This window comes from Amaranthus tricolor, chromosome 3, assembly GCF_026212465.1.
Source record: "Amaranthus tricolor cultivar Red isolate AtriRed21 chromosome 3, ASM2621246v1, whole genome shotgun sequence".
NCBI classification, from domain to species: domain Eukaryota; kingdom Viridiplantae; phylum Streptophyta; class Magnoliopsida; order Caryophyllales; family Amaranthaceae; genus Amaranthus; species Amaranthus tricolor.
The window spans coordinates 24,507,338-24,522,240 of NC_080049.1; the positions used below are offsets into that span (position 1 = coordinate 24,507,338).

Genomic DNA, 14,903 nt, shown 5'->3' on the forward strand with positions numbered 1-14,903 from the left:
ATATAAATTAAAACATGTTTTTATATAAAACATTAATTATATGCAAATAATTATCAAGCCCTTTAAAATTATAAACAAACTTATCATCATTACAATGAATTATGACCTTATACCAAACAAAGCTTCAAAATAAGATAATTAACAAAAAAAAAATAAGCAATTATTTGATGAACAAAAAAGAGAATTCATGATATTGAAAAGTAGATGAACAAAGTTAAAAGCTTATTTGAACATAAAGAAAGAATGAAAAAAAAGGGTGGGAGGCATCTCATCATCCTTATAAGAAGTAGTATCTTTATTATAAGACTACTTTAAGAGAAGGGATGACCCAAGAAAGAGTAAAGAACAAAACCTAGAAGAAAAAGGTAGCACACTAGCTTAAAAAGCAAGAGGTTTTATGGGTATGTTTTTGTGAGTTGTTTCCTTGAATAGAGAGAAAGTTTACAAAGAAAGCTAGCAAATTACATTTAGTTTTAACAATTATAATTACTTCTATTCTATACCTCCTTCTTGGGATCTAAAAAGGATCTTATTTAAAACTACAATTATTTTTACTTTTGTTATGGATTCAACCAATTTCCAACACCAACATGAACATGACCAACACCATCTTCAAGACCACTTTGTTGGATGCTCTTCTATAAACTTACCTTCTTCTGGTTATCTTGTTTCTTCTTCTCTTGATTGGAACTCCTCTATCTTACCATCGTAAGTTTTTTTTTTTTTTTTTTTTTTTAATTATTATTATTGTTTACATAATACATCATATGTACTTAATCAAGTAAGAGTCCTTAACCATCTCTTGAAACTTTTGATTGAGTTGGTTCTTTGATATCAGTAATTGCTTTTATAGCAATGTTCTGTCCGTTTGAATTTGCTATACAACATGTTTTCGGTATAAGTTTTTCAACAATATCTCGGATAGAGTATAAAATTAATTTTGAGACTCAAACTATGAGTTTAACTTTTTAAATGAGTAAAAAAGACCGAAGTTGATAGAGTATAAGTTTTTTATAAAACCAATTTTGAAACTTGAAACTTGAAACTTGAAACTATATGTTGAAGCTGATGGTTAAATCTTTAAATTTTTTTAGCAAACAATTTTTTTTTTAAGATTTAGATCAGATTTTTTTTCTTATTTTATTCTATAGACTGCTATTTAGCCTTAAGAGAGGTTATTCCGGCCTCTACAAGCATGAACTTATATTATTTTGGTAATATAATTCTTACCTTTTGTTTAAGGCTTTACATAGCTATAATTAATAAAATGATTTTGAGTATATTTTGCTAAATAGTTTTTGTTTTCTTAAATTATCTTTGATTTTGAGAATAAATACACCTTATTTCCAATTTTAATGTTTGAATCTACATGCATACAAGTTTTTTTAGGGGAAAGGAATTAACAACTTGATAATTATTTTCATGTTTTTCCTCTCCTTTATATCCGAAATCAATTATAATAAAGAAACAAAATTATTTTTTTTTTCCTTAAAAAATTTCCTTCACAAAGGAACGAACACAATAAAATGATAATTAACCACAAATATATACATAAACTAAACAGTAATTTATAAAAAATAATTTATTATTCTTTCATGTACATAGTCTCTAAGTTCACATAAATGGTATTTTAAATCAAAGAATTAACTCAATGTAAAATCATCAAGTTTCAAAACCATTTGAAAATTAAAAGTTCAAATTTTGTTTCCTATTTACTTTTAAATCATGCAAAAATATATAAACGACGCTTATGTTAAACTCTAAAACATAATCTTAATATTGCAACTCGTGATTTACTTCCTCTTTCTGTTTCATAATGTTTGTTATATATAATTTGAATTAAAACTTTGAAAGTTTTTTATTTAAATATAAATATATAACAAACAATATGGAACAAAAGAAAATAGTAAATATAGATCGGATGAAATAAATTCAAAAAATTATTGTTATGAAAAGTAGAAAGCAATTTTCCTTTATATGAATACTTTTTAATTATTAGTCTTTTACATTATTCCTTTGGTTAATTATCATATTAACCGTTAAAGTATATAATATATCATTGGGCTTCAATCATCAACTTAAGCTTTTGGTTGAGTTGGTTTTTTGACATGATATTAAAAGTCAACGTGACAAGAGGTAGTTGTGTATATAATATATCATGAGACTTCAACCATCAGCTTAAATTTTTAGTTGAGTTAGTTTATTAACACTAACTTATAATCATTGTACTAAAATTGAAACATTGTGTATACAAGCAGTAGTACAAACACAACATTCAGCAACAAAGATGAGCAACAAGATCAAAGTGAGTTAACGTTGTTAAGCAGCACAACAACAGCAATCCCCAAATTGGAAGACGACATGTTAAGCTCATTTCCAAGTTTTAGTGGCCTAATTCATAATCCTGGAACTGCTAATAATCCATTAGAAAACATTAATCCTTGGTTTAATGGATTAATCTCATCTAATGGTATGGCCTACAGTAGAGGATTAATGCAGTTTCCTTTAGAAATTAACAATAATAACTGGAGTAATAATAATAATAATAATAATGGATTTCCAAACAGTACAAGTTTCCTTAATCAGATGGGATTAGGGGTGTCATCACCTAATAATTCAAATGCATCGACAATTTCAAGTAGTAGTCCTCGTTTGGGTTTGAACTTACAAGCTATGGATTTCTTGGGAAATAATAATTCATCATCAAGTTTTGGTGCTCAAACAAGACCTAATATGTCTTATGATGTTGTTGGTGAAGAAGTTATTAGCCCTGCTGGAAAGATTTTGTCTAATAACAAGGTAATTTTTACACTTATATTTCTCTTATCAAACTATATGTGTAGTGAATTCACTTATTTGTTCTAATCTTTTAGTAAAAGTTGAAACTTTATCTGGCTTTTCAAATACTTTATGTCCTTTTAATTTTAGTTTGCACCCTAAAACTTAAAAAACTCTCACTTATTAAAAAACATTTTAAGAGTAAACTCAAATAGACATAAGGAATAATTACTAGATAGGGCCTTTGCTCCCACACTAAATGTTTCCCAAGTTAATTTAAAGTAATCCGTATATTTATACTTGCAATTTCCCAATTAGCCATATACGTTTAGATATAGATTATACATAGTAAATAAAAATAATAATTAAAATGTTAAACAATAATAACTTAGCGAGCTAGTATATAAATAATGTATAATGTATAATGTATAATGTATAATTCATTTATTAGGAAAAATATGGATATCCGGAGAAGAGGTGAAATATATATAGGGGGTTTGGTGTGGAAAATATTAGTTATATTACTCTTTTAGACATTTTTAATTCGGATAAAATAAATTAATTTGGCTTAGTTAAATCTTTTCTTTGCTATTTTTATCATTTACATGAATATTGAATTTTACTAAATGAACTTATTTTTATTATTAGAAAAACTAAATAAATTTGATTTGGTATTTTTTGTATGTATTAAAAAACTAACAAAGATTCATCTATTACTTTACTCAAGGATAGTAATAAGTTAAGTTACAAAACTAGACAATATTATCTATAGTATACACACGTAATAATACATCTAATTGATTTGTATTTTCTTTGCCAAATTTTCTAAATTATTTTTTGTGTGATTGGTATATTATTGTTAGCCAAGATCATACAATTTAAATAATCTTTAATTGATTACTTATTAATTAAACAGATTTTGATAATCTATCAGAAATGATTAGGTTCATAATCAAAGTGAATGCATGAGGAGCATGTTTCATAACAGTTACTTACCAACATAGAGTTATGATTATTATTTATTTGTAATCCTTACTTATTTAGACTAGCATGTTAATTAATTAAAAATTGATCTATCTATAGTTTTAGGCATGCCTGAAATTATTTTAAATTTACTATTCCTTCCTTACTACAGCTAATTAATTGGATGATCTAATTATAGTTTACTTAACAGTAAATTATGGTTAGGATATGATCTTGTTTCAATTGAAGTAAAAATCGTCTTTTTTAGAATAAGTTAATGAGATCGAATTTTACCTAACCTTCTTATTCCCTCACCCTACCTTATAATCCAAAAAAAACCTCAATTAAATTTCATTTTATTTCATTGGCTATTACTATCATTGTCCCAAAGAATTAGCCCTTGTATTTCCTTTTTAGTCCGTCCTATTAAATTTGTTTTATATTTATTTTTGGCTATGACTCACATGGCCACACCCTTTATTTAATTCATATACACATTTAACTTTTTTTTATCATTTCATTCACATATTTCTCTCACTTTTTCATAAAATATGGAGTATATTTTTTTACCTTTTACTCATTTTTTAAGTTTCATCTCTATTGAACTTGAGGCTACTTCTTTGAGACATATGAATGATACATAAAACTGCTCCTTTTCTTTTAGTCTTCTAATAATTTTCCAGTTTCTTATATTTAGAACTTTGAACAATGATGTATTTTCATATAAAATGATTATTATGAATAACAAGGGTAAGGTTGCATACATTCGAGTCGTAAACTCCATTTTAACTGAAAAGCCAATTGATGACATATACTAAAAAGCCACTTAATAACATTGGGTACGTAATAGAATGTTAAATGATTAGTATATACTCTATACATTCTTATTCTTTGCACAATGACTTGGTCAAATTTATGAACATTGATGTATATATATATATTTTAAATTTTTATTCATTATCATTTTTTAAAAAATTACACTCTTTCTCTTTGATGTAAATCTAAAAAATGAATATTTTGATTCCATTTTTGTTTTGTTATACAACATTTTTCTTAAACAAGAATAGAATTTTAAAAGTGAACTTATAAGTTTAAATTTGAATTGTATTGACCCTTGAAATGCATGCATGCATGCATGCATGGTCTGATGATAAGTAGTCGCATAGGACTCAAAATCGTAGTTTCTTTCCAGCTTTATACAGTATCCTCAATAAATATTACAATTTCTTTTTCTTCTTTTTCATCACGCTTCTATTTTTTTTTCTTTTTGATTTTTATTTTTTATTTTTTACCTTTGGAAGAATTCAAGCTTGATGAATGGATCAATAACGGGAACAAAAAGAGCAGCTACTGGAAATTCAACAACGGATCAGTCAAAAGCATCGTCAACCAACAATTCTGTGGCTACTAAAAAATCTCCACTCAAGGTTTCTTGTCCGCCGTTTAAGGTATACATATATATATATATGGCTCTCTTTTTAAGTACTCTTTATCTTTTTGTTAAAGACATAGTCTCGAATAGGTTTTCGATGTATGCAAGGTGCCCAATTGCATAAAAATCTCTAAATGATGAGCACAAATATTGATTGACGTCTGTTTAATTTACACAATCTAATTACTTGTTTTTAGGTTCTAAAACTATAATATATATATATATATATATATATATATATATATATATATATATATATATATATATATATATATATATGTATATGTATATATATATATATATATATATATATATATATATATATATATATATATATATATATATATATATATATATATATATATATATATATATATATATATATATATATATATATATATATATATATATATATATATATATATATATATATATATATATATATATATATATATAAGATAAAGAGGGTCTAACTAAAATTTATGTGTGTTTTTGTTCTGCCCTTATATATTATAGTATTATATGAATTATTTTGATTTAACTAAATAGTTTGATTTATTTTAGGAAAAATTATCTAGAATTATCCAACATTTCATAATTTTCCTACAATAATTCCACCTATTAATTAACCATGAATAATCTTGACTTTAGGAGGTATTTTCCTAAAGTAAGTCTGGTAACCGAATGACTTGCTATAGAAAGTTTTTTTTAAAAAACGATAAATTAAAATAAAATGTCAAAAAATTGTAAAAAAAATGTAGAAAAAATTCTGATTTTTTAATTATTTAGAATTTTTTATTTAAATTTTCAAAAAATTTCTGTAGTTATACATATTTTTTTTGTAAATTAGCTACTATAGTAGGTCGTCATTGGCTCCCGAGTTTTTACTCTAGGCAAATTATACCCCTAAAGTTGGGAATATTCATGGTTAATCAATAGGTGAGATTATTGTAGAAAAATTATGAAAATATTTAATTATTTTAGGTAATTTTTCCTTTATTTTAAGATAAATTTTTATTATTTTATATTATTTTTTTCATAATATCATTGATACATTTTCAAAACCAATACTCATATCGCAATAATTTTTTGGAAAATATAATTTTAAAAATCCCACCTTTAAATAGTTATTTTTGAAAAATTCCATCTTTCTATTATTTTTGAAAAATTCGATCTTTGCATTCAATTTTCTTTTTAAGTATTTTCAAGTTGCATTAACCTGGGGTAGTAGGTTTACTTCTTCCTGAATATAATTTTAAGAAACCATACTCTCGCCATGTTGGGTTCCCACCAACACCAATCCACCACCATCCCATCTTCCTGAATAACCTATAAACCACCTCCTCCCATGAAGCAACTCGTAACCCACCTCCTCCATAGAAAACTCATAACCCTCTACTACCACTACCCCGTCCCCTGAAACACTCATACCACATAAAGGGATAAATAACCAACCACCATCAAACCTCCATCCAAACCTTGAAATTACAACCCACAAATTAAATCAAATAGGAAAGAGGGGTAAATATTCTACCACCATCAACCACCACAAAGCAGTCCTCCCACCACCACACGGACAACCGCAAATACACCACCACCGTCAATCAACCACAAAAAATTAAATCAATTACTTCTCTCATTTAACAATTGCAACAACAACAAAATTTAAAATCTCTTCTTCTCCAAAATTTCCTCTGAACTTGTAAAGAAAAAAAATCAACCATTCGCTCTTCCATTGTGATGATTCTAATTGCATATATTTTGATTGTAATTTTGGAGAGAAGACCATAATTAAAAAAAAATATGATGCCTCAATTAGAGTACAAACTAACTCTTTATATGATGCTAGTCTAATAGAGTAGTAGGGGTGGAGGGAGGGGGCTGGTTAGGGTTGCAGAATAGGGCATATATAGAATGGTGGTGGTTGAAGAGGGTAGGTAGTAAGGGGAGGGGAAGTTCTTTTCGGCATAATAATGGTGGAGGTTGGGGAGGTTGGAAGGGATCGTGGAAGGCAGTGAGATGGGATGGAATTGTGTTAGAGTATATAACATATCCTGGGGCCTCAACCATCAGCTTAAGCTTTTGGTTGAGTTGGTTCCTTGACATGGTATCAGAGTCAATGTGACAAGAGGTCACGAGTTCGAATCTCAACCACCCTTCATTTAAAGTGGAATATTTAGTGCCAGCTATGAGGAGGGTCTGTGTTGCATCCACACTTCTAACCATCAGCTTAAGCTTTTGGTTGAGACCCCAGGATATGTTATATACTCTAACACGCCCCCTCACACAAGTGCTTGTTCCCTTCTTTTTGAATTTAAAAAACTAAAAAATGAAAGAAAATTGGAAAACTTACTTGTTTAACCGGTTATAGATAATTTGGACCTTTAAAAGAAAATACAGTGCAAAGATTGGGTTTTTCAAAAATAATCAAAAGATAAAATTTTTAAAAGAGAACCACCCACTGGTCAAATTTTTAAAATTAAATTTTCCTAACTTTTCTCTTCTATAAAATTCATGATATTTTACTTTTTCTCAGTGCTAGAGTGTATACTGGTGAAGACGTTATATTGATTGTGTTCACTTTTTGTTAGTTCAACATAAATGCCTTCTTTCACTACTTTAGTACTCAAGTCTCTCCCAACAAAATTAACATCATTTTTCATTGTAGTTCGTAGAATCAATAAGCCTTATTTTTATTTGCTATAAACTCACATTTTTACTCCACAATTAACAAAATGTACACATTTAATACATTTAACGTATCTTATATTTTTCTCACTTTCCATGATAATGAGTACGTTCATTTATCATCTAAAATTTGATATTTTAAACTTGTTTTTTAAAAAGCACTTCATAGATTGGTAATCGGTCTGTATCAGCATGTTAATGTTAAAAACAAAAAAATAAATTGAAATAAAAGAATATTTAAATTAATTAAGAAAATATTTTAATATTTTTAAAGAAAACATTTTGTTGTGAAAAACGACCAATATATCTATTTTATTGCTACAATGTTGACTCAAAATATAAATATTGAGTAGAAATATAATGAGTCCCGACTGAAAGTGATCATGTGTCAATAAAAATGATGATGTAGACTATTGGGATTGTGTCTAGATAGGACTTGACCCAATTTTTTCAAGTATTTTTAGGTCAAAGTCATTTTCGGTTAAGGTACGAAAATTTTGAATTATGACCTACTAATTTCAAAGAAGATTTGGAGTCAATTTCGGGTTAGATCAAATTTTGGCAGGTTCACCAACTAGCTAGGTCAACTGTTATATATGTAGATGTTTTGTAAAATAAATTAGTTGTTCACTATTGGTGTTTTATCAGAAAAAAAGTAGACTAGAAAATTCAAAATCTATCCAAAATCTAATGAAAAAGCTACTCATCAGCTTTTTTATTTTGAGTTGAAATATTCAGTTGACTTAACAGTCATTTACCGTTACTTATTTTGATTATTTGACAAATAAAAAACAAAAATCAACTAAAAAAGTCATTTTACACACCCTTATTTGTAAGTTATATTATTTATTTAGATTCCTTAAGCAATTATATTATTTGTTTCTTCATTTCTTTATTTAAACATTTTTGATTTTTTGTTACTTCTACAAGTTTTTATTTTATTCCTTGTTTAGGATTTTTTAATTAATGATTATATTGCAAAATGAATTTCTAATTTATAAGTGAGTTATTTTATTAATCGTAAAACTTTTTAAAATGAATTTCCTTTTAAAACTTTAAATGAATTTCTTTTTTATGAAAAGAGGTAAACAAAATTAAAGGTAACATGTTAGTCAATTCAAGGTCACTTTGTCCATTCAAAGGAAATTATGTTTAGAAGTTAAAAATTCTAAAGATAAGTGATCCAAAAATAGATTCTTGAAAGCCGACGACTAACTAAAAGTCATAGGAGTAAAATTTAGCTTTAAATTTTCATATATTAATTTTTTTAAGTGTTAAAGTTAATTTTTTAAGATAAGCTAAAAATGAGAATCTTAAAGTTAAAAATTCTTTATTCAAAGAAAAATGAGTAATTAAAATAAATTTTTGTTTATTTTCAAAAAAATTTTTTATAATTGAAAGGATAGGAAGATTGTATATTTACACATTGCAATTTGCAATTGTATATATAATCAAAAAATGAAGTAGAATTTGTATGGACGGCCAACAAGTTGAAGGTTTATAGTTTATGTAGCCAATTTTAATTCTCTAATATTATTATTATTCTTTTAAAAAACTTTAAAATTATTATTGTTTTATCTTTGTCATATTTGATGGAATTAAAAATTCCTCCTTATTCGGTCAAGCTAGATAAAAATAAAGCATGTTTGATAAAACATAGTTTAATTTCATTTAGTACGAAACTTTGTCTTTACATGAAAGTTAACAACAATAATTTGTGAATTGTTTATGTAGGTTAGAAAGGAGAAACTAGGAGAGAGGATTGCAGCACTACATCAATTGGTTTCACCTTTCGGCAAGGTACTACTTCCCATTCCCACTTCTGCTAGCTTTTCCCTTCCAACAAAATATAAATAAGCCACGTTCCATTACCCTTCTTATTTAATATACGTTGGGTGGTTTTGAGGTGTCCAGAGTGCCTAATTGCGCAGGTTCTTCAAATTTAAAGGGCCACTATACAAAAAAATCGTATTAAAATAACAAATTAATTAAGGACGTAGAGCATTTAGTTAGTGTTTTACTTAATATATTATGACCCTTTTGGTCAGTGCTACATACTAAATGATGGTAATGAGAATGATTTAGTGTAAAATTTCATCAAAAATTTCATGTTATCCCTATGATGATGAAACTTTGATCATAAAAAAACAAATTTTCATTACCACTTGCTACCACGTCTCCCAGTGGTAATGCATTGGAATAAAATTTATGAAAGATATAAGATGCTTGAAGTTGGATAAGTATGGCCATCAATATAGCCTAGAGATTTTTCAACTAAAAATACACTAATTTTATTTCCATTACCACCATTTATTACCACCTATCAAACAGGTCGTTAATAGTTATATAGGATCGTATCCTATTGATTACAATTTCTTTTATCTTTTTCAAAACCAACCCTTTAACTCCTCAACATCTTCTCGTACATTAATTAGTTTTCACTCATTAATAAATATCAATTATCAACAATTTAATTTATAAAAATAATCAATATACTTATTTCTTAAATTTTAAATCCTTTAAACTTTTAAACTTTTTTATTATTAGTTAGCCATGAAACCATCACGTTTTTTCTCTTAGAGATGAAAAATTAATGTTTAACAAATTATTTAATGCCATGTTTCGCAACTATGATTTCATTTGAAAATGTAGAATTGGCTCAAATCTATTGTTTGGCAAATGAAAAATTTTAACATTTGGATTTAGATCAAATTTCAACATTGCTTTTAAAGTAGTTAAAGTTGAGGATTTGAAAATGACTTCTCAAATCTTATCATTCTCAAATTCTTCATTTATGATTTCATAATTGAAATCCATAATGTGAAATGAAATACTTGTTTCCAAACACTATATACACTATAACAAGTTTAATTTTTTGCGACAATGGATTTAGTGGCATTAAAAAAATACCACTGATTTATATTTTTAGTGTAATAATTATTGGTTTTATTTTAAGTTTCAACATAAAGTGAGTTAGCGACACTTTATTTGGTCTTTAGTGGCATATGTACTTGTTACTATAGTCTATAGCGACATTTATGAGAAATGTCACTAAATTCTATGTCGCAAAATGCTTTAGTGTGATTTATTATTATACTATTAAAGAGTTTAATAAATGTTACTAAATCCTCTATATATACTATTAGAAATTTAAAGTAGCGACATTTTAAATTAAATGTCATTTAATATATCTCATTAAAAGCAAAGTATGTTGTAATGATAAGTTATTTTTAAAAAATCATATGAATGTATGTACTAAGAAATTATGCTGATTGTTTACTTAGTATTATATAGTAATTAAAATTATAATGTTAATTAAATTGATATATGTATATGTGTGTGTCTTAATTAAAATGCAGCTGTCAACAAAAGAATAGTAGAGTATATACTAATCAATTGCCCATGCTTTTGTATATACAAAAGTTTCTTAATTGATTATTGTTATAAGTTACACTCTTGGTTGCTTTTCAGACAGACACAGCTTCTGTATTGACAGAGGCAATTGGATATATACAATTCCTTCAAGACCAGATCCATGTGAGTTATCACTAACCCTAATATATTCTCCGATCCTTAATTCTATGGCAAATTATTCTTTTTTTTTTGGAATAATCATATATTCTTATGAATATTAGGGAATCCATGATAACAATATTTTATGTGATATGCTAAACACCTATTTATGTATAGTAAAACCAATTCCATTATCATTTTTCTGTGTTACCCCCTCCGTTTTCAAATGTTCTTCCTATTTACTTTTTACACAGTTTTCAAATTAAATTTTGAGCCTTAATATCTCTAAATATGCATAATAAAAAATTATAAAAATTATATAATAAAAAAGTGTACATTAAGACAAGTCTAACGAGATCTTACATTGATATATTTTATCATCTATATATATCTTAAAAATCTTAATCAAATTTCTCTCTCCAAAATAGAATATTCTAAACGGGAAGAACATTAGGAAATAGAGGGAGTATATGTTAATAGGATTTTTAATTAAATAATCCGACTAGCTAGCCGAGATAAACTCAGACCTAGATCTCGTGCTTATGAACGAATAAATATAATATGTGTTTGTTTGCCAATATCGTTTTAGATGAAGCTTAATTTACAAGTTGATCTATATCCATCGATAAATATACCGAAAAGATATTAAACTGAATTCAGTTCCGTACCGATATTAGTAAGATAGGCGGTAGCTAAATAATTAAGTCATTTTGTAGAGCCGGTTTTAATTTGATGATTAAATTTTTGTTTTTTTCTGAAAATTCTATCTCAACTTATTTGATATAGTAAAAAACGTGATATCCCGATTGAGCTTTAAAAAGTATTGATAAATTATGCATAATAATAAAGTATATTTTTCTTTCAAGAGAACCTATCTGCTAAGAATTTCACAGTTAAGTGTACTTGGGTGGAGAGAAAGTTTTAGGGGTGACAGTTAAAGTACGCTGAAAAAACATGTGTTGGTTTGTCAAGCCAATCTACAGCCTCAATGGATAGTCACTAGCGGTCCGGTGGGGCCGGAATATTAAAAAATAATTTGCAATTTGTCGGATTTGAACCTGAGATCTTTTGCATTAAAGCCTTTATGGAGACACTATGACCATCTGAGCTTACACATTAATAGAAAATTAGTATAAATTTAGTAAAAATATCTTTTAACAAGTTTAATGATCATCTTATTATTTTTCAATAATCTCATTTTCTTCACAAAATGCTTTTCATATACATTACCATTTGAAGATATGATATTTGATAGTAATAGAAAATTTTGAGAAAAAACTTTTTTATAATCAAAATTTCATTATATGGGATGATATGGTACATATCATGAAAATTTACACTACAAATTATTCTCATTTCCACTACTTAGCATCGATTACCAAATGAACAGTTAGAGAATTGTTAACGAATAGTAATTAATTCTTGTCATTTAATTTTATCTGATCATATATTCAGACTCAGTATCATTTAAGATGTCTTAGATGTGTAGTGAAACACAATGTAATATATATATATATATATATATATATATATATATATATATATATATATATATATATATATATATATATAATCCATCGATTCTTTTTGTTTCTTAATAATATTTTCTAGCAATTTACTATATTCATATATATACTTTAACAAGTGTCAGGAGTATATAATCATCGTTGGCTCTTTAGAGGCATATATATATATATATATATATATATATATATATATATATATATATATATATATATATATATATATATATGGGTATGGGTATGGGTATGGAGTATATATTATTGTAAATGAGCTCACTAATATTTAGGTTATGGTGCTACGCAGACGCTTTGTATGCCACATGCCAAGCCTTCACGTAACAAGCCTACCAGATCTTTCCCAACGGTAATTATATTTTATTTTATTTTCTTTTCTATGATTTATGAATATTATAGTCTTTCGATTTTGTTAATTTATTTTTAACAGATAACAAAATATTCATAGAAGTAATTAATTTAGATGGAAAAAACCATGCTATGAAAAAAACGGCAATAAGATCGATCAATATAATGATGATATAATAGGATCGGATGATCCCGCCCTAGAAAACATACCCTTAATTGGTAAAATTGTTAGTATTAGTTTGTAGAAAAAAACTTTGGAAAAATTACCCTGAATAATACGAACTTTCACTGATTTTCCTACAATAATACGAACTTTCAATTAACCATGAATAATACGAACTTTAATACATATTTCCCGCTAGCATACCTGACCGGTTCTTTACCTGGAGAAACGGTTATTCCCCATTTCTTCATTATGCTAGCGGGAAATATGTATCAAAGTTCGTATTTTATTCATAGTTAATTGAAAGTTCGTATTATTGTAGGAAAATCAGTGAAAGTTCGTATTATTCAGGGTAATTTTTCTTACTTAGTTTTATCAGCCAAAAAATTTTTTTTAAAGGAATGAGTAAGTTTACCGGTAACAGGTAAAATGGTATGCCAGCGGGAAATATGTATCAAAGTTCATATTATTCATGGTTAATTAAAAGTTCGTATTATTGTAGGAAAATCAGTGAAAGTTCGTATTATTCAGGGTAATTTTTCCAAAAACTTTTTGATTTATTAATGTTTTCGTCAAGAGATTTTGCGTTCACTCTAAAGTGAACAATTATCGACCTAGGGTTCTACTAATTAGAAAAACTTAATTAATAAAAATAGATTTATTAATAACACAAAACATAATCTATTTTCTTGTTTTCATTGATTGTAGGGAATTGGAAATGATCAAGTTGATGGAAAAAATGAAGCAATAAGAATAGATCTTCAAGGGAGAGGATTATGCCTTGTGCCATTCTCATGGACATCATATATCACATCAACCCAAATGGATGCATCAAATCATCCTTCTTATTTTTAAAGTTTTATATTATTTAAAATCTATCTTGTTAGGCATATTTCCACTAATGAAAGTTAAGGAGGGAAAAAATTACATTATATTATACCCCATAAAAACATAATAAAACAATGTTATTTTGTTTCTTCTTTAAGCCAAGTTAGGTCCAAGGGATTAGGAAAAAAAATGAAGTATTTATCACAAAAAGGAAGAATGTATGCCTTGATGTGATGAGGGAGCTTTTTGATTGAGTTCTCATGGTCTCTTTTTGTTTCAATTCCCATGTTTTTTTTTCCTTCTTCCTTGTGAATGGAGAAGGCAAAAATGTTAAGAACATTGCCTTTGTAATAGTTCAAATTAATAAATCATAGTTAAGAATTTGATTTTATATATGGTGTTACATTTTGAATATTTTTGTTGTAGAAACCTTTTATTTTGACTTTAATACTTTCTATGGAATTTTAAACTTATTTTTCCTACTATATTATAACTAGATTTGTTTAAATTTAACCCGATCAAGCGATACCGAGTATGACTAGAGCTGATGCGAAATAATCCGAGTCTAAAAAAATCCAATTGTCAAGTGATACTCAAAATTTGACTATCCAAACACGAGGTGTATGTGTAGCTAACAGATCGAACATAAGGA

General features: G+C 26.8%; 1 protein-coding gene across 1 annotated transcript; it reads left to right on the forward strand.

Moving 5' to 3' along the window:
* The first annotated feature begins 284 nt into the window (after nt 1–284).
* On the forward strand, nt 285–14,653 carry LOC130808181 (transcription factor bHLH110-like). The gene is made up of 7 exons (XM_057673650.1): nt 285–708; nt 2,259–2,799; nt 5,043–5,189; nt 9,596–9,661; nt 11,333–11,398; nt 13,202–13,261; nt 14,132–14,653. Exons 1-7 carry the CDS (start codon nt 563–565, stop codon nt 14,276–14,278), a joined length of 1,173 nt encoding a protein of 390 aa, XP_057529633.1. The 5' UTR covers nt 285–562; the 3' UTR covers nt 14,279–14,653.
* Nucleotides 14,654–14,903: the final 250 nt, after the last annotated feature.